General features: G+C 42.2%; 1 protein-coding gene across 2 annotated transcripts in view; it reads left to right on the top strand.

Moving 5' to 3' along the window:
* LOC135253396 (serine/threonine-protein phosphatase 2A regulatory subunit B'' subunit alpha-like) overlaps nt 1–27,533 on the top strand; it is an 82,987-nt gene that overhangs the window by 27,559 nt on the left and 27,895 nt on the right. Inside the window, exons 1-2 of one of the 2 annotated variants that reach the window (XM_064332646.1) lie at nt 8,938–9,277; nt 22,459–24,898. In XM_064332646.1, coding sequence (XP_064188716.1) covers nt 22,928–24,898 — 1,971 coding nt within the window. In that variant the 5' untranslated portion in view covers nt 8,938–9,277; nt 22,459–22,927. Of the gene's footprint in view, nt 1–8,937; nt 9,278–22,458; nt 24,899–27,533 lie in introns of those variants that run through there. The other variant, XM_064332645.1, reaches the window with a different exon arrangement.

Genomic DNA, 27,533 nt, shown 5'->3' with positions numbered 1-27,533 from the left:
AGATAGGGAAGCATGATTCATCACGTCAGAGAGTGTGTTGCCACTGCTCCAGAGTCCAATGATGTTGTACTTTACACCATTCCAGCAGACGCTTGGCATTGCGCATGGTGATCTTAGGCTTGTGTACGACCCATTCTACTGCCAATGTTTGTCAATGGAGATTGCATGGCTGTATGCATGATTTTATGCATCTGTTAGCAATGGGTACGGCTGAAATAGCTGAAACCACTAATTAGAAGGGGTGTCCACATACCTTTGGAAATGGAGTGCATGTTTATTTACTTAATAATAATAATAATAATAATAATAATAATATATATATATATATATATATATATATATGCGTGTGTGTGTTTGATCTGCACTTCTGGTAACAGTTTATTCATATTGTACAGCCGGGCATAGTATTGTGGTAGAACACTAAGGTCTGCAGTGCTCTGAAAGCACACATCTCTTGACTTTCTGATGACATCAGCAGGCTATGTGGTGCTTTGGGATTCCTTTAGTTTTGTTTTTGTTTTGTTTTTTGTGTACTGTGCACTGGCTGCAATTTGGCTCGTGTAAAATTTATTAACCTATGGAAACAAATATGCATGCTCTACACATTGCAGTAGTAATGGCATTCTGACAGACTCACTGAAAACTCCATGCCACTGCATCTAGTTCAGAGGTGGGCAACGAGGGCCGTATCTGTTTCTGGTTTTCATGGCAACTTCTGACCTTAATTACTTAATTAGCCATAACATTTACGGCATCTGACATTTTAGCTACATTTCTTGATAAGCGCATGAATGACCACTGAAGACTGTTCTTTTGTCACCATGTGAAACATTTTACTGTGATCTAATCTATCAGTGAACCAATGTTGGTGTATACAGCCAGTTAGCTCATTTAGCTAGGGTAACTGGTGAAAACAAAAATGTGCACACACACCGGCCCTCCAGGACCGGAATTGCCCACCCCTGATCTAGTTTGTTTAAATGCATTTACTAAAAGCAGAAGATCTAGGCCAGGTGTGCCCAATATGTTGATGAGACAAGCTGGTAGATTACGTGTCATTTTAAAAAATGCACTCAAAAATAGATAGTTGTTCCATGCAATATTGTTCAGTAGAGTCAAAAAAAGAAATAATTGGATTTACTGGATTTACATTTTTGTTAGATTGGGATGGCAGGTATGCCATCCCGCCAAGTTACGCCTTGGCGGGGGCATACCCCATACCTATACAGCACCGAGAGTTTGGCACTTTTCAGGGTTGCCCACAGAAATAACCACAACAGCCACAGACACTCAACCCTTAAAAACATTAAATTCTGTACATTCTGACCCCATTTCAACAGACAGATTTCATAAACAACTTCACATGTCCACACAATAAAGCCCCAAACTAAGGGGATTTTGCGTTTTCTCCTTTTTCTTCTTCTTCTCTTTCTTCTTCTTCTTCTTGTTCTTCTTCTTCTTCTCATTCTTATTTTTCCTGCCGCCTATCCCACTAATAACATGTCTCCCCATTGGACATTTTACCGACACCCGCCAAATCTTCACCTACACGACCCAATGAAAAACTTGCATACACACGCAAAATACCCATACCTTTTTACTCGGAAACATTCTCAGTACAAACAGCTAGTCCGCCTGTGGCCTAGTGGGTAAGGTTACAGTCTTGGGAACCTAGGGTCCTAGGTTCAAGCCCAACTAAGAACGTGTTTCTTTAACCTGCTTTTACCTTCACTAATAATTGTCTACTATTTCTCAATTATTGCTTTTGCACCATATCTACCAGCCGTTCCCCGAACGTATACACTGTATTATGACGTACCGTCTGCACGTTCAATTGTTAACCGGCTACAATATTGCAAAGCCATATGGATTCAACGGGAGCTCTTCTGTGCTTACTCGCCTGTGTTCTTCTTTAAAACCACGGACAGGTTTGCTAATGATATTTCATGTATTGCATAGCTATGTCATGGTGCTGCCCTAACAAAGTGACAGACTGGTAAACCACCGGTTGAACGATTGAATGCCGCCTCGTCCTCAGGCAGATAATTTCCTCTTTTACACTAACGTTCTCTTACGCTTATATTTGCTTTACCAAAACTCACTCATGGCCACCCATATGCATTTCATGACGGCAAATGTATTCCTTTTATTAAAAAGTTACACCAGTTCACCGCTGTGCCATTTCTACTAACTACATTTCTTCACTTGGCTACCGTACAAAACCTTCTTATCAGCAAACGCCACGTTTATACATTCATGTTACCTCGCCCTGTTCTCTATCTAGCCACATATAAACAATTACTACGTATGTACGTTCTGCAACTCCCCATTAAAACATTACATTTAAAATCATGATTCACTCATAATTATAACTACTAGTACTGAACATGAAAAAAACACAGCAGTGCAATAGATTTCACATGTTACTTAACCCTCCACTTTAACAGTTAACGCTTTATAGCGACTGTTATATATACCGTTCGATAAGGAATATAAGCTCGCTCATGGTTACTCCATTTACTTCGCACTATACTCCGTGATCATGTCAACCTTCACCTACATGCCCATTCTGCTAAAAACATACTGTTTCAACTACGCAATTTCATCATTTCTCCTAATTTATCTCACACTGTTGTTATTTTCTCATGTACAAAGCCTGCTGGGACATATGCATCTGCTCCTATTCTCCACTATCAACTTTTCCGGTTCTAGCTTAGCAAAACAGCGAAGAGGATTCCTACCTGCTGATAAGCCTATCAAAATGCCTTATAAACCTTACAAACACTAAAAGTGCATCCCCACGAAATAACAGACAACGGAGCAGGACAGAAGGGTATACAAGTTGCGACCTAGGGAGCTATAATTCTACGGGCTTGCTCCTTCTTTTATCAATCAAGGCTCGTTGGATGGCCGTCAAATCCGTGAGTACATACACTAGCCATATTTCACCTGCGCTTCTGTTGTGTTTACGCTTACGCCACCGCACGCTTTGTCACAGCCACTGTTTTACATATATAGCAAACCGAAACTGCTAAACCGTATACGCTCATCAGACTGTACAAATTCACACAAGGATAGCCATAATCCACAACCGTTTCTTACAGGGTCACTTCGCATTTCTCACTCTCATAATAAAACGCTTTGCAAAAAGAAATGATATCTCATAAAAAACACGTTTTCAACGTACAAAAATGCCAAGTTACTCAAAAGTATTGATATCAAAATGACGCCAAGTTACGGTACTACAAACAATATAGGCTATCTTGCCTCACCCAAATTACATAAGATGTATTTCCAAGCAATGCTACCCAATATTTCCTCAATTCTTTCAAGTCACTTGGCCCTGTATTTTGTAATCTTACCATTTTACAATGTCAGGAAGCATATTTCTCCAGAAAACATGTTTATACTTGCTTCTGAACTGAATTTGAGTACATGTACAAGTTATTGTATATTTGCTACGTACAATAAATACTGCATGTAAAACACATATTGTACATACATACATAGAGAACTTCTTTATCCGCATGGGGACATTTCCCTGGCAGCATCTTACATTCACATTCACGAACACACACTTATACCAAGAAACATACTATCATTCACGCAACAGAAAGGCTGGGCAGCGAAATATATACATACCAATACAAATTGGACATATACACGCCTATTCAATCAATCTTGACTGTGAGAGAGCCATCCACACATATGTTTGGCCTGTCCATGTAGTGCATGCTTATACACACAGGGCCAAGTGACTTGAAAGAATTGAGGAAATATTGGGTAGCATTGCTTTGAAATACATCTTATGTAATTTTGGTGAGGCAAGATAGCCTATATTGTTTGTAGTACCGTAACTTGGCATCATTTTGATATCAATACTTTTGAGTACCTTGGCATTTTTGTACGTTGAAAACGTGTTTTTTATGAGATTTACTTATATAAAATGGACAGTGGTTGCACACAATTATATAGCCTATATGTGACATCATCAGCTTTATCAATTTGTCACAGCCTACTTAATATTGCATGCAACCACTGTCCAAAAATTTATTTTTTGAGTGTAGATCCAGCATAGTTAAAAGCTACATTCAGTTTGCTATTTATCTGTGCTATATTAGTTAGCAAGCTATGGGTTTGTAATGTCCGGTCTCAGTAATTTAAGGGAGAAATGTACTGGTAGTTTGTAATGAATTTGCGTGTCGATGACATCTGACTCCCTCTTCTGATATCAGTTCCGTCGGTTCTGCCCCCTTGCCCCCCAAGTTTTCTGAACCAATATCACCAATATACTGGTTGTTAGATCACATTGTGCTGGCCATTGGAAAAGTAGATCACAAACCAAAAAAGTGTGGGCACCCCTGATCTAGGCCAACATTTAGAGCAGATAGAGCATCAAGTGTACATATGATTGACAGCACATCAAGAACTTCAAAGGTCCAGTTTACTGTCTGTGTGTTTCAATGGTTATTGTAAAACTCCATTTGATTCCATTTTCTTTTACTTTTCTAAAAAGTAAATTATATATAACTTTCATTCAAATTTTGGTCTGATTAGAACTGAGAAATATGAGTGATCATTGTTATTTTAACTGTCATGACAGTACTGTTATAACAAATACAGAAGCTTCGGCAGCATGCATTGCCAAATATGTCAAGCCAGTGAATTTAATTGATTCAGCCTGTTCTCACAGTTTCCTAAAACACACAAGAGAACTCCTTTTCAGAATGCTGTGAAGCCACAACAGGCTCACTAATGGTGCTAATGTCCACCTTTGTGAAAAAGTGTGTTTGACAGGGAGCGTTGTAGCAGTCTCAATAATTGGCAATAAGATAAATGATGCAGAGGTTGACTGTAGCCTTGCGCCTCATTAAATTCAAAGATTTGAATCTTAATAGAGAAAAAAAAAAAGACAGACAAGCAGGCAGAAATGTAAGGTGAACCTTTGACCCTTTGCTCTAAAGCGTTTTCAGTTACTGTTCCTGACAAAAGATTGCCATATTGTAGTGCACCCTTGCAGTGGCCTTGTTTTCAGACACACACACACACGCACATACACACACACACACAAACACGTGCACACACACACACACCTATACACACGCACACAAACATGTGCACACGCACGCACATGCACACAAACACACACACATAAACAGACACACACACACGAACACATGCACACACACACCTACACAAACACACACACAAACACGTGCACACACACGCAAATGCACACACACACACCCACATACACAAACATACACACACAGACACACACACTCACACACATACAGTGGTTATTCAGCTGAGTATAGATGGTAAATCATACGACCCTCCCGTGTTTCCTTCTGCTGACCTAAATGTGCGGGGGGTAAGTGGGGTACTTATTTGAGCTCTCCTGAGCGGGCCAGGCTCTGTCCTGCAAGCTCTGAGCAGGGATCTGGGGCTCATGCAATTACTCACACATCAGACTTCCTGGGTGTTAGAATTCCACTCTCAGACTGAAACGCTCAGTCTTATGTGAAAATTGAGATCCCAATGTCTCTCATTCCCACCAGATTATTCATAATTTTAAAATATACTCTTGATCAAACCAATGATCCATTGCTCCTCCCTATAATTTCCCCTTTCCTCCTCCATCTTCCTCCTTCTCTCCCTTGATATCTCCTCCTGTCCTGTGAAGTTTTGATTTCATTTCAAACAAATGATTCAGAGTGCTTGTACTCTGGGTCTGAATTTAATATATTCTGTAATATATTCTCTTTATAGACCTTTACTGTTCTCACTTCCTACCTCATCTCAGTGTGTTTTGGTCCGAAATCCCAATTTAATGTTTTTTTTAACCAGATGTAGAGATGTATAGCACAACATGTACGATAACAATAATAAGAATAATAATTATTATTATAGGTAGCACATTTATAGAGCCTTTACAGAATCACACAGTGCTGTACGGGGATGTAAACCTCACTTCAAACAATGGGTAGTACCCACCTGAATGACAGCTGTTTTAAGCCAGGGCACTCGCCAAATATCAGCTGATGAAAGGAGGGAGGGAATTATCAAGATATTTAAACTTGGGTAGGCTAATGTGGGCACACAATGAGAGGACTGCATTGTGGGTAACCTTTGCCAGGGAACTTTGCAAGAGAACCCACTTACTCTATGAGAGAGGAGCACCTGTGATCCTTAATGGCCATAATGAATTGGGACCTTGATTTAATGTCTCATCTGAAAGATGGATCTGATCTCCTGTGTAACCCTACTCTGAAACAGTGATCTGGACTGTCATCCTGTTTTGAGGAGCTGGCAGCATAATGGCTGGGTTTTTATGGTGCCTTATGGCTGTGGGGACAAAGAGTGATGAGACGCCGGCATGGCCCTCGGGCTGACAGGAAATAGTCTGTACGGGTGTGTGTCTCTCCACACTACTTGACTTCAGTCTCTGAAAGTCTAAGTAAAGAGAGAGAATAAAGTGTGGCTCATGCTGTAGGCATTTTGGCTCAAAATCTGGAATGTGTGCAATGTTCAGAGGCCACTGTCAGATCTACTCTCCTCTTTGTGGTCTACTTAAAAAGTGTAATCTATGGAGATCACATCCTTACCAAGCCTCCCAAGCTGTTTCTCCTGCTAAACACATAAACACATATGCACGCACGCACACACATTAACACATGCACAAACATTACACAGTTATGAACATATACTGAGACACACATATACAAATATATATGCAACATTCCATAACAATTCCTAAGAGGAGAATCATTTATGAAAATATCATTACCAGATCTAGTACAAAAGGGTAGAGTGCTAAAAGGTGGTTATGGGAGGGGAACCAAGGAGCAGTCAGGAGAGGTGTATCTTCAGTCTGCATCGGAAGATGGCCCGAGATTCTGCCGTCCTGAGCACTGTGTTCAAGTTTGTTCCACCACTGGGGGCCTAGTACAGACAGACATTGTGACTATGAGGAGCAACCATGCAGGGAGGGAATAGACAGTTGTGAGACTGCGGAACAGAGAAATCTGGTCAGGGTGTAGCATTTAAAGATTGATTAGAAATATGATGGAGCTGTTGGATTCACTTCCATGTAGCCTGACACCATGCAAGCTGTAACACGTAGAAGTTGGAAGTGAAGATGAGGAGGGGTCTGACATGAGCAGGTTTTGTATAATAATAGTAATAATAATAATATATATATGTGTGTGTGTGTGTGTGTGTGTAAATATGGATGAATTAAAGGATACATTGACACAAACTGTCTTAGGAAGGTGTTGGGGCACCATGAGTCACCAGAACAGCTTCAGTGCTTCTTGGCATAGATTCTATGGAATTCGACTGGAGGGATGAGACACCATTCTGCCTAAAGATATTCCCTCATTTGGCGTTTTGATGAAGGTGGTTGAGAGTGCTGTCTAACACGTTGGTCAACATTCTCCCATAGGTGTTCATTTGAGTTGAGATCTGGTAACTGTGAAGGCCATAGCATATGATTCACATCACATCAAACCATTCAGTGACCCCGCGTGCCATGTGGATGGGAGCATTGTTATTCTGGAAGGATCCCATCAGGATATAAATGTTTCATCATGGGATAAAAATCACTCTGAATAACTTTGCATTGATTTGCAGTGACCCTTCCTTCCAAAGGGACAAGTGGACCCAAACCATGCCAGGAAAATGCCTTAATGGGGCTGAGCCCGCACACTGTGTATTGGAAGGGAACTTATCCCAAAATGACGACCAATGTGCTGAGATGTGCCAAAAAATATCTTTGTTTATTCAAATCACAAGTGCAAAAACGTTAAAAGTGCTCAAAGTGCCAAAAAGAAAGACAGCAAACGTTTCAGTCAGGAAACCGTCATCAGTGCTTGCACACTCAGTGCACAGGCAGAGTTATATAGATACAAACACTTGATTATAGGCTGTTGCATTCACCTGTCAATGAATTACATGGTTGGGTATAATGACACTGGTTAATTGCTTCAATTATCAATCAATGGCTCCACAAATGACGTCAAAATGAGATTCTATAAATACAAGGCTAAATCACAGAACATTGCATACACATGTCGATAAGGTACCCAGTTAAGTACAATCACACTGATTAGTTAGTTCACTTAACAATTAATCAATTCCAAGGCACAAGATCCATAATCATATACACAATTAAGTATATTATCCATAGTTATATACTACAAAGGCAGAAAAGGTACACAGTTGGTGTGCTAAGTTATTATGTTAGTCTGCAGACATCAAGATTTAAAAGATAGGTACATTGGGGGTGTGATTCAAATTTCAGGGTAGAAAATACAGAGAGAAGGTCGATCAACAGGACTCTAATTAGAACATGTGCCATCCACACAGAGGAGAATTGAATACAGCTCAACCACAGAGTATTGCAATCACATTTAATTGCCAATTGATGGCTGACACCCCAAATTACGTCAAACAAAGAGCACAGACAAGATGCAGATAAATATAGCCACTTGGTCACAGGACATTGAATTCACATATCAATAATAGTATATAGTAGGGGTGCGCAGAGACGTCATTATCTGTATCTGTATCTGTTCAACCAACAAAATTATCTGTCTCTGTATCTGTATTCGGATAGAAGACCGGAAGTGGGCGTGGTTTATACCGGAAGTCACGTTAAATCCGGCAAATGTTGTATTTTCTAACCTAATATTCATTGGCAATGCAATTGTTGTGCCTTCAAAGCATCAAATTGATTTAATATTGGCATGAAATATATTTCCACATCCTCATACTGTACTTTTCATCTCTCTCTCTCTTTTGCATTTCCTTTAACTGGGGGACATTGAACAATCAGAAACTGAATAAAAAAAAGATTTACAAATCGAAAGATTCTGTTTTGCATTGGAAACAAAAACTATTTACAGTAAAGATATATAGAAAAATATCCTTCAGTTGAAGGGAATAATCTTGAATTCCAATAATGCTGCGTTCGTGTTTCTTGATGTGTTAACATTACTGCAGTTCGCTAGGGAAACGTGAATTACTACTTTACAACAGTAATTACATAACAGAAACGTGAACTTTTTTTGCCTGTTTTATTTTATTTTTTTTCCCCTACTGAACTAAGTTTGGATAGACTGCAAACCACCTGATGTCCTTATATTTTTCCTTGGTGGCAACTGTTACCATGAAAATCTGGACTGGATTTCGTGTTCATTTGATAGCCAAGACCTATGGCTGATATATACAGCATGTTACATCTTAAACGGATGAATATCGACTGAAATACAAGGTAAAACGTCGGTTTTTTCAATATTTCGACTGGGTTTTTAAATGGAGGAAATTCACACATACAGTTAAAAACTACAGGTTCTAAGCTTCATTTTGATGTATAGGTTTCGGAGGTTTGAAAGAAATCCAGCTGCCACACCAGGCTTTTGTCTCGCTAGCTCCCGCACCTGACGCCTCCATCTTTTTTTTTTGAATCCGAATAATAACGAGCAACTTCTGGTAGAATAAATATCTGTTTCCATCACATTATTCGTGCTTTCCCGAATACAGTATTCGGATTTGGACACATCCCTAGTATATAAATACAAATAACCAATCAATCCAAGTGCCTCCAATTGGAGCAGGGGGCAGCTATACAAGAGAGTAGGACACAGTTCTACCATTAAGTAGTCCCTCCAGAGGTCATGTGGGCGCATGCAGTTACTCACTGGACAAGGGGAGGAAAAATGTTCAAAGGAAGCAAGCAAGGTTAAGGGTCTCATTGAGGCCCTGAGGGTGCTCTGTGTTTAACAAAAAGATCCATTTACTTTCACATTTTAATAGTTTTTGTTCTGCATTTGTATGTCTACGTGTTGTATGTATTCTGTCAATGCCACAGAAATGAAGTGTGGAGACTGGTTGTTGTGCCTCTTGGAAGTGTCTAGCTACAGGGGACTTAGGGTCACCCCTGCGTATGGAACTCCTGTGTTCATTTATTCTGACCCTGAACTGGCCATTACATTTCCCAATGTACTGGAAGCCACAAGGGCAGAACAGAAGGTAGACAGTATTAGTGGAGTTACATGTAATGGATTGTTTGATTGTGTATTGTTTCTTAGTTGTGAAGCTGGTGAATGTGTTAACTTTTTTACCATTCTGACAGGAAATGCAGTGTAAACATGGAAAGAAACCTTTGGGACCGTCTATTTTCTCCCCTTGTCCAGGTTGGCGAACATTATCTGCAGACAATACATGCCAATGTTTTTTGATCTTTACCCCGGAACTAGCAACCTTTTGAGGAACTCAGTGCGTTTCCACCACAGGAACTAGGGTCTAAATTTAGTTCCTGGGGCTTTATTTTACCCCCCAAAAAGTTCCTGCTCGGGGGGTAGTACTTTCCGAAAGTACAGGAACCTTTTGGGTGGAGCTTGCAGCGCTGAACATTTCTGATTGGTCGAGTACTCGCAGCATTTTTTTGTATTTATTTTCAACCGCCATGTTTGAAAATATGCAGCCGCAAACCAATTTATTTTCATAATAACTTCAAATCAAACCTGTATGTTATGCGGCGCAGTAGCCTAGTTTTGGTTATAGCCTGCCAACATCTTGGAATTATAACGTGTGCTCTTCTGTTCTTTTCTTGCTTTAGTATTCGTTTTATAAAATGCTAAGCATTCGTGCTGGGACAGCATATTACGTAGGCTACCAAAACATTCAAACGGATTAATTCGGTTGCTGAATATTTTCTTCCGGATTTTCTTTGTTAGCCCGTTGTAATTGACTCAAAACGTTTGATACAGTTATGTGAGGTATGCGGTAGTTCTGCGTAATTAACATTGGTGATACAGTAAAAGCAAACTGGAAATCACCTTCTGCACTTTTTTTCAGGGTAAAATAACAGGTTAATTCTAGTAATCGTCTCTTTAGCTTTTTCAGACTGCTGTAATTTTACTCCATTTTACTGCCATTCTTCAATTCCACGAAAAGACCAGGAAGACTATGGACTAATTTATGGTGCATGGTTCGCATCTGGAGGGCACACTTCGCTGCTCGGCTAGCACTGCAGTAACTTCGAAGGAAAGCAAACGGTGGCTGTGCCACTACTAATTTAAATTTTCACGCAAGTCCGAGTTTTCGTTCTATTCTTGTCATTTTGCGATTTGCCTATATGGAATTGACGACGAGAAAGTAATCAAACAGCAAATTGTTTACAACGTGTGCATGTTTTCTGCTGTTGTTGCCAGTTATATTGGAAATGTGAATGCATTCTGTCGCTTCGGATGTCAAGACATGAAAGCGAATGTTTGTATAAAAACATAATGAATGTGTTTGAGAGGATTATAAAACAGTTACAATCTGACTATTGGCCTGTTATATACTATTTGTTGCATAACAACGGTCCAAGTTCAACTACCAATGACATTTTTGCTTGACAACGGTAAAATATGCCCAAACGGCTGCAGAAGAATATTTCAATTCCAGGTGATTAAATCGATAAAAATCAATAAATACAAAAGTAACCATATACAGTCATTGTTGGTAGCCCGTTGTATATAAGTGGAATAAATGTCCCGGTTATTAGAAAATAATGTAGGCTACTTCGGTGGTAGTATGGGGTTACAGAAGAAATCATAGGACAGATGGACGGACGACAACGTCGCTTTTTCATACGTCAGTGGGCTAATTTGCCTAATCTTCGCGGGACTTTAGACCGCGGTGGAAACACAGACAACCATGGGCTGAAGGAACCTTTTAGTTCCTTGAAAAGTAGTTCCTGGGACTAAAAGTTCCGGGTAATTTTGGTGGAAACGCGGCTCTTGAGAGTATCCCCGAGATAATTTTGGACATTTCCACCAATAGCTGTGTAGGGGGAATTTTATTTTCTCTGGTCTCCAGAAAACAATTCTAAAGCCTCCAAGCCCTCTGAATGGGGAATATTAGTACAGAGGCTAGTGATGTCTAATGTTGCTAAGAGCACATTGTCTCCAGAAATTTGGACTTGAGATAGCTGCTCAAGAAAATCACCAGTGTCTCTTAAGTAGGAAGGAAGTTTGGTTACTAAGGGTCGAATATGAGCATCTACAAAGTTGAAAAAAGGTTCAGTAAGGGATTCAATTCCTGCCACTATGGGTCACCCCGGAACATTAGTTAATGATTTATGCACTTTTGGGAGGATGTATAAAACTGGTATAGTTGGATATTTATTTGTGAGGTACTCTTTTTCAATCTGAGAGATTGTCCTCGACTCAAATGCATTTTTCAGAAAATGATCAATTTCAGCCTTAAATCTGCGGGTGGGATCAAATTGTAACTTTTTGTAAAAAGTTTCGTCTGAGAGTTGTCTTTTAATCTCAGTAATATAATCTGACCGATTTAATAAGACTATGCCTCCCCCCTTGTCTGCCGGTTTAATGATTACCTCTTTGTTGTTGGCCATCAGTTGGAGGGCTTGTCGTTCACTCTTCGAGATGTTGTGTTGGACAGTAGAATGGGGGGTCTGCAACAAGGCTTTAACATCATTCTCAACCAGTTTACAAAAGGTGTTAATGGGTACACTATTCACCTGAGGGCAGAATCTGCTCTTGGGTTTAAAACATGGCTGAGAGTCAGACATATCAACATCAAGAGGAAGGCTAGTTCTCTCTTTGTGAAAAAAGTACTTATTGCTACGAAAAAATTTAAACAGTTCTACCTTAGTTTGAAAAGGATCGGGAGCCGGTGTAGGTACAAATGATAGTCCCTTGTTGAGGATGGATTCTTGCTTCTCAGTAAGTTGGTAGTCAGTCAGGTTGGAGATCAGACCTTGTAGTTTTTTTGGCGATGGGGTCTTGTGTGATAAGGTCTTGTATCCTGATCCTCTCTTGCCTCTGCGCCGCGCCTTCCTCTCCATTTGGGTTGGTGGTGTTGTAGAGTCCTTCTGGTGGACGGCCCTCTTAGTCCTAAAAAACCTGAGCCGGAATCGCACGGTGCTTCAGATGTACTGGATGCAGATGTATTGTGAGGTCGCTGTAGTCGCTCCTGCTTCCTGGTAAACCAGGGGTAGACTTGTCCATCACGGTAGTCCAAGGTGTCTCTCTTAAATTTTTTCCGTTTCAATTTCTGGATTTCTTGCTGGTATTTATTCAGTGTGCATTCTAGAGTCTCTTTGACCGACCTGAGATCCGACTCAGCGGTAGAGTCTTTCAAAAGTAGTTCCATGTGGTTGATTTCTTTGTCCGTTTCGGAAAGTTCTTTATGTACAAACTCTATGATGAGAGCAGTCAAATCTAGTGAAGCCTTGTTAAGAATTTCACACCACTTAGTTCAGTCTCGTCAAAATGACCCAGAGTAGGCTCCTTTTGTATTTGGGGGCCTCTGGGGATTCTCTTAGCTCTAATATACTCACTTAAGGTTGTTCCGTGTAGAAATAACCGTGTTTTCTTTTGTAGGAAAATGCCTCTCACAGCATAACAGAGCCACCGGACCCCCTCACTGTACGGGTCAAGCATTCAGGCCTGTGCCCTTCTCTTGGTGTAGATGCACACATGCATTTGCCCACTTGTCGAGAATATGGCGAAGGATGACTCGTCTGACCGTATCACTTTTTTCCACATGTCTGTAGACCAGTGCCTATGGTTTTTGCACCACTGAACTCTCAAATGTCCATTCGTCTTTGTAATGAGGGGTTTATGCACTGCAACCATTTTATAATATCCCTCTATGTAGTTGTTGATGGGCTGTTCTTGCTGACACAGTCTGATCACATCCTGCATTGACATTCTCAGTCACCTAAGGAAGAGATGCTGTTCTGTTTTTCTTTACATATCACAATAATGCATGAGCATCATGGCCATCGAATGTGTGCTTTCAACCACAATTTCCATTTGCTGATGTCTTTCCCAATAGATCTAAATGCAGATGTCACTTTAGTCACTGTTCCTATTGAAACACTAGCCAGTTGAGTAGTCTGTGTGACTGAAGCTCCTGCCCCATCCGTGCCACAGTCGTGAACCCTCTTTCAAAGTCACATAGATCTTTTCCTCTTTCCGTCTTGATCCAAAATCGAGGTCAACTGGGGCGGCTCAGAATTTTTATACATGCCACAGAGCATGATAGGATGTTAATTGCTTGATTGTATCATGCAGTTCACCTGTATGGAAGCATCTGCATTTGTTATGTTTCTCCACTCATTTATTCAGGTTTTTCTTTTCATTTGTCATCTGTCTGTATATGTACACTATTTGACTAAAAGTATCTGGACACCCCTTGGTCTGGGGCTTCTTTTTCATGGTTTGGACTAGGCCCCTTAGTTCCAGTGAAGGCAAATCTTAATGCTACAGCATGCAATCACATTCTAGATGATTCTGTGCTTCCCCAACTGTTTGGGGAAGGCCCTTTCCTGTTTCAGCATGACAATGCCCCTGGGCACACAGCGAGGTCTATATAGAAATGGCTTTGTTGAGAACAGTGTGGAAGAACTAGACCAGCCTTCACAGAGCCCTGACCTCAACCCCATCCAGCACCTTTGGGATCAACTGGAACATTAACTGCGAGCCAGGCCTAATCTCCCAATCAGTGCCCAACCTCACTAACGCTCTTCTGGTTGAATGGAAGCGGATGCTTGCAGCTGATCCCTCTAAATTTTAGTATAAAGCCTTTCAAAAAGTGTGGAGGTTGTCATAGCAGCAAAGGGTGGACTAACTCCATATTAATGCCCCTAGAGATGTTGGATGTCAGGTGTGACACACATTTGGCTATGTGGTGTGTGTGTATATATATATATATATATATATATTCACACACACACACATATATGCTGAGTGGCCACTTTATTAGGCGCACATGCTCCTACTAGCCTGCTTCTCTAAATAGCAAATCATGTGGCTGAAACTCAGTATAAGTATGATTCAAATGACTTTGACCGTGTTATGACCATGTTGGTGTCAAACATTGTGGTTCCATTACAACTGCCTTCCTGGGATTTTCACACACAGTCTGTAGACTTTACAGAGAATGGTGTGATAAAAAAAAAAACATCCAGCGAGTGTTAGTTCTGTGGGTAAAAATACCTTTTTAATGAGAGGTCTGGAGAATGGGCAAACAGAAAGCCCACAAATGCTCAAATAACAGCTGTTTACAACAGTGGTCTGCAGAAGGTCATCTCTGAATGCAAAATATGTCAAACCTTGAAGCTAATGGGCTACAGCATCAAAAGACCACAGTTGGCATGTAATCTGACGAATCTGGATTTCTGCTGCGACATGCAGGTAGTAGGGTCAGAATTTGGTGTAAACAGCATGACTCCAATCAGTGATTGGTATCTTCAGTCTGCACTGGAAGATGAGCAGGGTTTCTGCTGTCCTGATGCAGACAGGAGACGTGACTAGGAAGTAAAAACACATGGCGGGAGCGGCCAGGTGTTCAGACGTTGCAGAATGATGAGGTCTGTCTAGTGTATCGGGTCTGATAATCTTTTTCAGATTTCATTTTTCATAATAATCTCATGAAGTTTTTAATTACATGCAAGCTGATATAAGTAGCCCATTTAGGGAGATAAGGGGAGGGGACATGGCTGAGCCTGGGGAGGTTGCAGATCAGCCAAGCATAGCATTCTGGATAAGCTGCAGAGGTCTGATGGTGGAGGCAGGTCTATTGGTGGAGTTCCAGTAGTCAAACGGAAGATACTCTGTATCTAGTCCAAGAGCTGGGTTGAGTAGATAATGAGTAAGGGGCAGATTTTGTGGAAGCTGTACAGGACGGATCTGCATGCCTAACATTCGTGATATTCTTGGAGAAGGCAGTTTGTTGTTCAGTGCCACACCAAGGTTCCTGGCAGTTAAAGAGGATTTGCCTCAATCATTCTGACTATACATAGCCCACTTTACATTATTCACATATCATGGAAAAACTTGTTTTACCTGTTTATCAGAGGTATCGATACTATAAGAATGCTGGGAGAAATGCTTGTACTTGGACCGCCCACATTGAACTCGACTGGATGATATTCTTCAAACACACAGAGGTTTGTTCATTTGGTGACCACAAAGGAAACACAAGCTGAGGTTGCTGCTTCTTTGTAATTGTGCTGCAAGTTATTGCTACATTGCAGCTATAATGGGTGTTCATATGCATAACAGTCTGAAACTACCAATAAGAAACAAGTGCACCACACATACTGCAAGTGCGTATCATTAGGACTACACCACTGGGTGTAATCAAATCAAATGCAATATGCTGCTACATTGTGATTCTTATTATAATTGACAGACTTGTTACTCATCTAAGTCATAAACAGACTCAAGGTGATCTTTTTAATATGGGTAAGTTCTTTGCCATCCCTGGTTTGCAGCTTGCCAAATGTCTATTGCAAGCATATCCAAAGAGAGAGATTATTCATGTGAAATTGCTTTCTTTTGTTCACAGAAGGAAGGCTATTTGCGGTAGCCTTATAAGGCAGGACAATTTAATGAGAGGAGAAAGCTTTGGATGTGGAAAGAAGTGACTCATTCTTTTTCTTTTAAATATAATGTTATGAAAATTTAGACCCCGTTTTCCACAACGAACGAATGGGAAATTGAGTGCACTGGGTACTAAGGCCCTTTATTATAACTTACGTGGCAGCATCTTTTGTGTAGGGAAATTGATTCTTTTGTTCATTCTTATTGTCTTACCTTCCGGCTTTTCACTTCCCACTTTTTCAATTCTGTCTGACGTCATGAGGTGCATGAGTTGGTAGTCATGATTTCACCAGCATGGATGGCTGAGCTTGCCTTGGTCTGTGTGGCATACTGCTGCCTGATGCACAGATGTGCGTTATCGTAAGTAAAATCAACATAATTACTTTGCTTTTACTTGCATCCAGAGAAACTTATTAAGCTGCCATAGCAAGGTGCTTAGCTTGCGGTGCTTCCCCTTGTTTAGCCTCAATTTCATCCCTGTAGGTTGACCTTTAGTTACCTCTTTGGAGGTAAGGCATTGGTGTGACTGAACAGGTAATTGAATTATCACCTTCTGTTATCAAAATTGAGATTTTAATGGGTAAATTTTACTCATACCACTAGAAAGGCTGGAGACTCCTTGTACTGTGTTCTGCTGGAGAAAACCCTTGTATTTCCCCCTTGGACGAAGCCATCATTTCAGATGCATTTGGATGGATTTCTCATTGGAATTCAAATGACTTCAACATTTTATTATTGGTAGTACAATATTCACTTTATATGAGTTTTTTTACTTTAATATATCCCTTTAATATATTGCTGCATTTATGAGTCTAGGAATACAATCAGGCTGCTTTGAGCCGAGTGGTAGCGATGTGGCAGTAAACTGAAGTCCCACAGCAGATGTGTAAAGGACAGCTGGGACAAACACACAGAGAAAGACCCTTAAAAGTATAAAAAGAGCGCACAGAGCAGCCTGAAGAAGGCTATGCCTCTATCACGACTATGAAGAATACTAAGAATACTTAAAGATCCTGGCTGGTACACCATGGAGGAAGATAAAGTGACAGGTGAGAGAGGGCAAGGACATGAAAGCCAGGCCGTGCTGCGAGTACTCGGCATCAGAGGGGCGATGAAAAGAGGTGCGGCTTCAATGCCGTTTCCTCACGGGATTGCGGGATTAAACCTTGGGCCTTCGTGGTAACACGCCCGCCACGCTGACTCAGGCTGTTGGTCAAGTTTAAAAACGCATGATGCATGCATTCACACACTTCAAATCAATGCTTGGATCAGAGCCACGTAGTACAATCATATCATGCTGTTGTATCTTAACATTCCACCATTTCTTTTCCTGACATAAGCCTTTATTATTATGTTGGGACGACTTACACATCTGATTATTGCCATTTGATCTGTTTGAACAGCTGGAGATGTACCACAACTTGAGCACTTCACTTGAGGGTAAATGGCAGACCATAGGCAGAACCTCTAGCCTCCTGACTGCTAGCTTTTTAAAAAATTAAATGTGGCACCAGACTGCAGCACTGATGGTGTCATGTGGATCTTGATTACATCAAAGTAAACAGCTGCACACGTGGTGGGAATCAGTTTGGCTGGTGTGTTTCCAGACCAGCCCGCCAAGTGCAGCTCCTGGCTTTAGACCAGACCACGGCGCTCTGGCCACAAATCTCACCTCCCTTGTGGTCTGCCCATTAGGGCAGGCTTTGCTGAGCTCATCTCAACAGATCATATTCATATTTGCTTGTAATATTTAAAAGTTGTATTTCATACAGACTGAAGTCCTCAATGGCAAACTTTTTCTGAAAGTAGATAATCACAGACAGATTAGTGTGCTGTACAGATCTATTGGAGAAGATAACTTTGGTCCTTGTCCATATTATTCATTGAGAGTAACTTTATCCGCATGGGCTAGAGATCCTGTTGTTTTATGTGTTTTCCATGGTGCAGAGGTCCTCTTGTGCACACGTTTTCTGTAATATCACAGTCAGACACTGTTGCTTGTGTACATTTTACACTCTGCCAAAATTAACTTCAGTTTTACGTGTAAAGCACTTTTTTTACAGACACTATCATAAAGACACTACAGAAAACAGAAAATGAAATAACTAGAAAAGAACCGAGCATATATCCCAAAAAATAGCAGGTGTGGTTAAAACAAAATCCTTAGTGGGATTAAAAACACTTAAACAGTGGTGAGAAAAACACTCTAGTGAGAAGAAATCTTCAGGTTCATGTTACTTTATTTGTACCTGTAGGTAGATTTGGTTTGCAGTAGGAGGAACCCTGATATAGGAGGGTAATCAATAATGGTTGGGCAGATTATGGCCTGGGATATTAAACTAGCAGATAAAGTAAAAGGCCCAGGAAAAAGTGTATGTTAATATGCAGTTCCGAGCAGGGAAGCAATACATCTTGGCACCCAGGTTTGTTTGCTTGGTTGAGGTTTGGGGCTGGAGGCTTGGAGCAGTCTGGACTGTGGGTGGGGAAAAGGAGCAGAACCTCCAGGGAACTGAACAGGAATGGGGATTGTAGTTTCCTAGTTTCCCATTTCTGTGGGAAATACCCAGTTCTGCATGCAAAAAAGAGCAACCTATGCAAGTTTCCCTGAATAAGAGCATCTGGTAGTTGAGTCACTGTTTTCCAGGTGAAGCACTGCTGTTTATGGTAAATGGTAAATGGACTGCATTTATATAGCGCTTTTATCCAAAGCGCTTTACAATTGATGCCTCTCATTCGCCAGAGCAGTTAGGGGTTAGGTGTCTTGCTCAAGGACACTTCGACATGCCCAGGGCGGGGTTTGAACCGGCAACCCCCCGACTGCCGGACAATCGGTCTTACCTCCTGAGCTATGTCGCCCCTATTTTATGAGAGATCAACATTACATTACATTACATTACAGGCATTTAGCAGACGCTCTTATCCAGAGCGACTTACACAACTTTTACATAGCATTTTACATTGTATCCATTTATACAGCTGGATATATACTGAAGCAATTTCGGTGAAGTACCTTGCTCAAGGGTACAACGGAAGTGTCCTACCCGGGAATCGAACCTGCAACCTTTCGGTTACAAGCCCAGTTCCTTACCCACTGTGCTACACTCCGTCACGTGTATGCCTTCTTTGAGTAGCACCTCAAAGTGATACTGTTTTTATGGTGCCAGCAGTGGCTGACCCCTATTTTTGGCATCGCTGGATATGCTTAGGGGTCCCTGATGCAACTTTTGTGGGAACCGCAAGAGGTGTTTAGGCAAAAAATCCTGATACATCCCTAGAGATATGTCCTTATATTTTGTCCACCTCCGCTGTGCTCCACCCCATCTCAAAAAATGTTTTGGTGTGAAGTTGTAATTACTAGAACTGTTGAAGGCATGGTACTACTAGTGTGACATTCCTCTGTTGCATTTTCAGTCAGATCGTGCTGTAAACATCATGAAACAGGTATAGTTTGTTATGAAGAAAATGTAGAGGCATGCAAATAGCAAAGAGGACCAAGCACAGGAAATGAAGGAGGTCCAGAAGATTAAGGAAAGAGGTCTACATGAGTTTTAATGCCCACAATGTAAACATTTGTGTAGCTGTTACACCTGTTTGCTCACTTTACGGGGGTAATGTGCACAGTTTTTCCAGATGGGTTCAAGTATAGATCACCTCAGAGGGATTATCTTGGGGAAGCGCAGAGCACCCTTCAGCAGTGTAATGGAGCGTGTAGTGGGGGAGATGTGTGAGAAGCAGGAGAATCTTGCCAGAAACACACACAGGTCACTGCAGAGACAGATCCTGATTTGTGGCCATGAGGACTACATCAATTTGACTAAGTCTGTACCTTTCGAGTGGAGGAGGAGGCCATCTTAAACTCTTTGATGGTCACTTCAAGGCCATCTTAAACTCTTTGTGGAGAAAGATTGAGGGAGAGAGAGACTTTATATCCAACAGTGATGGCGTGTATTGGAAATGGAGACTGATAAAATGGATGACTGATGACTGAATGAATCATATTGTGATTGGAGACAATGGACTGGGCTATGAGCTGAGGCAGCTGATTCGAGTCAATCATGTTTTTCTACAGACTGTGAAGTTATTTTGATTGTGTAATATGAGCACACAAAAATGAATATTTTATTAAATTCATTAAAAAATAATATTCAAGGGCCAGCTTTGCTTTTTTTACTTCCTTTTTGTTTTAAAACTGCACATTTGTGAACACTGACAGATACCAGGCCCTGGAATGTAATTATCCCTCGTTGAACTATTCTGTCCCTCCCTATTTGTATGATGGAGTTCCATGGGTATCCTGAATCCTGAACACCCATAACCAGACCTGCTCCCCTACACCCAAAACAAACATAGTATAGTCAATAGAAAGTTGCAATCAATTTTCAAAATCAGAGTACAAATGCTGAAAGGAATTTGCTAGAATTGTATACATATCTAATGGAACTGAATGTTGTTCTGAATAGTTACTGTGGGCCATTGCCCTCATTGCCCCAAAATATTGTCTTGCTCACGCCTTCTCGTCTCAATACTCACAAAACTTGCCAGAGCCAGGCGTCCACTACAAATCCATATGGGTCCTGCAAGGAGGACATATTACTCTGTGTCAGTATGCAGTGTTACAGTAATGGTACTGTGAGATGCTGTATGTCAAAACTCAGAACCTGTCATCTCAGCATTGCAAACCCACCAACTAAATGAGCTGATTGTTGCCACAGATAAAGGCTCCGCAAACTGATCCTGGACAGGAGAAATAAGTTATCTGAAAAGGCCACTCTGAACTGTGCTGTATCAGCGATTCATAACGAAACATGGTTTTCTCATATGCATTTTCATTCATGCCTTTGCAGGTGCCCTGTGTCATTCCAGCTGTGTCAGTCATAAAAATAAAACAAAAAACTCAAGTCTTATTTATAAAATGTCAAAATATACTAATGTTACATTAGTTTCACAGAATGTTCATTAACTCGTAGATTTTACTTTAGCTTCTTTTAACGTTCTTTTAACGTTTTTAATTCTTTAAACTGTATAGAATGTCTTTTTAAAGTACATCTTATTTCAAATACATTTAAAGTACATTCTTTTCCACTTGTGGCTTACGGGAGGAAACAGTCACATATGTTTGTGACATTAGGGTTAGTGGTATGAGCTTATATCTTACAGTATAAGCTTTCAGCTGGATGATGTATGTCATCTAAACTTTGATTTAGGAGGCTAGAATTCGGTGCAATCCTGATCAAGCCAGGCCGGGTGAAAAAGGAACATGAAAAAAATGAATGAAGTTAAATAATATAGCAGTCATTATTATGTAAAACAAATTTTTCAATGTACTAATGTGTACACATTTACATTGTTTATATGTGTATTGTTAAGCATGCAATATACAGAACATTAATAAAAAGACATATTTTACTTATATAAAAGTAACATTGTTCTGTACAGTTTTTTGATTTTCTGATGTGGCAAAAATTCAGCAGCAGGAATTCAGCAGAATGCCTGTATAATCTATATGATTCCCTTGCAAATTTAGAGCTTGTTGTTCTACCTTGGATTTCCATTATAAACCAGGGGCGGGGGGGAGGGTGGGGGGGGCTAAGTGCTTTTCAATATAATGGCTTCTTTGAAGAGGTTCTCTGACGAATATTTTTTTTTAAATGAGCGAATGTTTCATTTTTTTTTGGAGAGCCCTGCTTGTTCCTTATCTTTTTAATTGAGCATGCCAACTGACCCTGAAAAAGCACTGTTAGTGTGATACACATAAAAACAGCCACTGTGAAAACATTAATGAATCTTCTTGCATCTTCCTTGAAATGTATGTTTTTTATGTTATGCCTTTTGATCTATTGAGCACTGCTACATGTGTGGCTACAGGCTGTTTTGGTAAATCAAGACAGAGAAGACGTGAACGGCTTCAGCTGGCACCAGCTATATTTCCCACAGTGCTAGCTCGCTCCTGCTTTACAAACATTCATCAAAAACACATGTTGCTACCTTATAATTTCAGTTAACGTTGAAGCATATTGTTCTTCTTGTCTCTTTGCTGAAACTGCAGGTGGTATCTCCACATCTTTTCACACATACCGTGACAGAGAGGGGCGAAGAGAGAGGAAACTTCAGAACATCTGAGAAAACCATCAAGGCATCTGTCACCCACGGGGGCCGTCCTTGGAGCCCGGAAACGTGAGCGAGTCGTCCAAATGCCTAACATGTCAGCGCCAGCAATGGGGGAGCTATGAGTGGGGATGCAATATATCTGGCCAGCCCCAGCACAGAGGGATGTCGTACCCACCCTTCTCCACTGTGAACTCAGCAGCATCTCTTTAATTCTGTAGAGTACAGCCTGGTCATCTGTGTGTAGACAACCCGCACCGCCGTGTCTAACAGCTTAAATTATCAGTAAACATTTGAAGCTTACAGAACAAAAAAGATTTAATGCAGAGTCACTTGGGCTCGGACATTTTTTGTGTGGGTTTTTTGAGGAGTAAGCAGTGAACGGCCGAGGATTGTGAGCGTGTGTTGGGATGGCAGCCACGTACCACGTGGTGGTCAGCAGCCTGAACTACTATAGCAGCGTTGTGATTGACAGGCGTGCCCAGCATGCCGTTCACTACTGCACTGGACCCTGTCAGCTCCTCACGCATGGCCTGGACTGCACTGCGGCCCACCGCAGTGCCTGCGCAGAGCTGCTAGATGCCACCGTCGGCCCAACGCCAGCTGCTGCCACCCAGTCCTCCACCGCCCTCAGGCACTTTGGCAAATATTCAGTCTTGGGGAACGGCTTCCCTATGGGCGGGGCTGAGGTCATGATGGAGGATTGCTACCAGGCCCTCCAGGGTGTCTCCAGGGCCAGGAGGGGACTGGCCGGCCAGGTATTCTCCGGCAGCCTGAAGGACATCACGGGGGAGGCCATCAACCTTGCCAGTGGGAAGGTGAAGGAGTTCTCCCACGAGAGGGACAGGGTCTTCTCCAGCCACACCATCCTACGCAAGTGCCGCAAGGCCCGCCCTGACTCCCTCCTCAGGAGGTCTGCCGACCTGGACGTCCTCCTCAGTCGCTTCACTGCTGGGAACGAGGAGAACTGCCTGCCTTTTGGGTTTCCGCCCCCAGAGGACCCACTTGGGCCTGAGCCAAGTGTTAGTGTGGCGACCGGACCGTCTTGCCTGAACTCTGCGGCGGAGGAAGATCTGCTGGCCCGGATTCTGGAGAAGGCAAAGGTGGAGGGCGGGGCCCCAGGGCAGGACATGCGGGCATGCCTGGAGATCCTCCTGCGTTGTTCCGAGGACCTCAGGAGGTGTACTGACATCATCAGGCAGTGCTGCATCTCCAAGAAGTCCGCCGGTGACGACGGCAACTACAGCGGGTCTGAGATGGCCTACCGGAGCGCGCTAGCCAGTCTGTCCGGCTTCCTGAAAAAGCTCCCACTTGGGCTTGGGGCAGAGCTGGCCCAGCCCTGGCGGCAGGAGCAGGGCAACCTGGCTGAGCTGCTCCGGGCCCTGCAGTGGCTGCAGCAGAGCTCCCCCTCCTCTGTTTTCAGGGACGACCTGCCACCTCGGTACGAGGATGTGGTCCAATCCCCTCCTGAGCTCAGCGCCCTGCTGCCTCCACCTCCCACTCCTTCCCAGCCCGAGGTCCTGGGGAAGGCAGAGCCAGCCCCGAACCTCCTAACCCCCTGCTCACCTGCCGCCTCTCCTCGGTGTCTTTCGCCACAGCGGGGAAAGGTAACGGCGAACATCCAACTCAACCATCCCGATGGCCTCTCTTTTGTGAGTTCAATGGAACGAGCTATCAAGAAGAAATTGGTTGTTGACGTGACACCCAAGGAGCCTTTGAGCATCGTGGAGGATGACGACTGCAGCGAGGCGGGGGTCGAGGGGGGTGGGACGTTCCACGAGGCACCCGAGGGGGTCAGCAAGGAGAATGCGCTGAAGCTGGGGCCCGGGGAAGCAATGTGCATTCCCACTGAGAGTGCGCGTCTGCAGCCGAGGCCAAGAGAGGGCTGCGTGGGGCGTACAGGGGATGACTGTGATGAGATCGACAAGCTGCTGACGGATCTGGAGCATCTTTCCCGGAGCATCGTGAAGGAACCTCCCGACAACATCAGAGGCCTAGAGCAGAGGAATGGCAGCCAGCATTCGATCGCTCAACACCAGCGTCCCTCCTGTGGACCTCCTGTGCCCTCGACCTGGGTCAGCTGGGAACCCATCGATGGGTCTGGCGAAGACGGGGACAACGCCCTGCTCCAGAGGATCCTGGACAGCATCGAGAGCCTCGCCCAGGAGCTGGTGAAGAATGGGAAGTGCAGGACAGGGACGCTGTCCAAGGAGACAGAGGTCATGAGGATCCTGCAGGACACGCTGACCACCACAGAGCAGCCAGAAGTACAGGAGGACCCTACATCTGACCACATCCCTGGCACCGCCATCCCGGACCCTGTGCCCACAACAAACCCCACGTCTGATCTGTTGGTCCAGCCCACTCCAGAAGACATAGGGGTGAGTCATTATGATTTGCAGTTTGATGTTGTTTTACTCACCAGTATCAAAGCGATGAGCCCCTCTGCACTCCCTTGGCCTTGTTTCAGTCTGCAGCGATGTGTTGATTTATTCAGCGTTTACAAAGCACAAGGGCCCATATGCGTGGCTTGTGTTCAACAAACACTAGTCTTTGCAGGTGCTCCTTTGTTTAACTTGTGATGTTTTAGCCGTTCATTTTGTTGATGGCTAAATCCAACAAACTGTCTGAAGAAAAATCTGACTGTTTAATTGTGAAAATTAAGCATATGTTGATGGAATTCAGACTTATGCTTTCATACTCACAGAACACATAGAAAGCATAGGTACAGCTTACATTATAATGTGAGCTCTTAGTCCTTACCAGTTTTTATAAGAAATGTTGTGCATAGGAAATTAAATTTATCAGTATCAGTGTGGCCCAATGAAAAAGTGGTAGGTAACTATTACCATTACTAGTAATATATTATTACGACTTGGTAGATAGCTTACCCAGCTGGAGTTTTTAAGCCAATTTTTGGCATCTGCTGAGGCAAATTCACTCTGAAGGATAATTTGTAGTCAATGCAAGTACATATACATTGTTGCAACATGGTTATGCAGGGTTATTCCCATGCTCATCTGCCACACATATTGTTCAGAAATGGGTCCTATGTAAAAAAAAACAAAAAATACAAAAGCTGTGTAAGTTGCTCTGGTTAAGAACATATACTAAATGCCTGTATTGTAATGATTCATAGCTAAAAACCCAGGAAAAGAATTAAACAGAAGCTTTCTTTCTGGGTCTGCTTTTCCATTTGCACTACAGCTACACTGGTCTAAAGGGAGTTAAACTACCAGCCTACAGTCGACTGGCACTCTCAAATGATCAATGAAGTATTCTGCTTCCTTTTGACAGATGTTCTAAGATGGAATTTGTGTTCATTGGTTCTTCATTGTACACTACCCAGCCGGCACGTGACCGACCTTCAACGTTGAAATGTGGTTGAAATAATGTCAGTTGTTGTTTCAACATTGAAAAAACGTTGAAACAACGTTTAATGCTAAATGGTTGTAAAAAGGTTAACAAAATACTTATAATTCAACGTTTAAATTTTAACAAGATCTGTATGTTGAATCAACATACAGGGCTATATTTTAACGATCTAAGCGCACGGTCTAAAGCACATGGCGCAAGTGCATTTAGGGCGTGTCCAAATCCATTTTGCTAGTTTAACGGCGGATAATCTGAGAGCAAAGTAAGGCGCATGGTTCAAAGGGGTTGTACTTAGTCTCTTAATTAATCATCGGTGTGTTTTGGGCGTAGCATGAAATAAACCAGAGTGTCATCTCCCATTCCCTTTAAAAGCCAGGTGCGCTTGCACCTTGGCGGATTGCTATTATAATGGCGGATTTGTCAAGTAGTAGGAAAGAACGCTTCTCTGCAGAGGAAACGGATGTATTTTTAAAAAATATCGCGTATTGTGCACCGGCCTATTTAGGCGCATATTACTATCTTAATAATGTGCCCTTAAATTAACAGTAAAATACTGCGCCATTGACTTAAGACCAGTTTTTTGTTGGTCAATCGCGCAATCGCTTTCCGCTGCCTCAAGATAGCAATGTGCCAACAATGCACCTGACTACACCTCATTTTAAGACCAACACACCCATGGGTGCTCAGATGGGCGCAAGTACATTTGCTATTTAAACAACGTGGGCACTGGACGGGAAAATGACACTGCGTCAGTTTGAAACTAGCAAAGACACTTGCATTGCACTTGGCGCCGCTTTGCGCCGGGTGTAAGATAGAGCCCAATGTTTTCAACAACATTCTGCCTTTTAAATTATTATTATGACCATTATTATTATTATTAATGATGATTATTATACATAATAATGTCTATATATAATAATTATGTATTATAATTGACTATAATTATATATAAAGTTATGTTCTTTAAGTAAGACGTTGAAACAACGTTGCGATATCAATGTTGATTTGCCTTTCAAAATCGAAGCACAATTCAACAGTGATTCAACCTTGAGCCACGTGAATCCAACCTTTATTCACCCATGAATAAAATGTTGAAATGCTGGTTGGGTATGATGTATGGCCAAAAGTATGTGGACATCTGACATCCAAAATCCAAAATTATGGGCATTATGGGAGTTGGTCCGCCTTTGCTGCTATAACAACCTCCGTGCTTCTGGGAAGCTTTATACTAGATGTTAGTGCATTGCAGCTTCCATTTGCTTCCATTCAGCCAGAAGAGCATTAGGTTTGGGCACTGATTGGGCGATTAGGCCTGTCTCACAGTTGGCTTTCCAATTGATCCCAAAGGTGTTGGGTGGGGTTGAGGTGCGGGGTCTGTGGAGGCCAGTCAAGTTGTACCACCCCATTCTCGACAAAACCATTACTATATGGACCTCACTGTGTGCCCGGGGGCATTGTCATGCTGAAACAGGGAAGGGCCTTCCCTTGGGCTAGAACATATAACACAAATGCGATTGTATGCAGTAGCATTTAGATTTGCCTTCTCTGTAACTAGGGGGCCTTGCCCAAACCATGGAAAACAGCCCCAGACTAAAGGGTGGCCAGATACTTCTTGGCCATATTTGGTAGCTTCTTCTATGC

This window comes from Anguilla rostrata, chromosome 4, assembly GCF_018555375.3.
Source record: "Anguilla rostrata isolate EN2019 chromosome 4, ASM1855537v3, whole genome shotgun sequence".
NCBI classification, from domain to species: Eukaryota; Metazoa; Chordata; class Actinopteri; order Anguilliformes; family Anguillidae; genus Anguilla; species Anguilla rostrata.
Note: the sequence above shows the minus strand (reverse complement) of the source record. Positions and strands in the feature narration are given on the sequence as shown.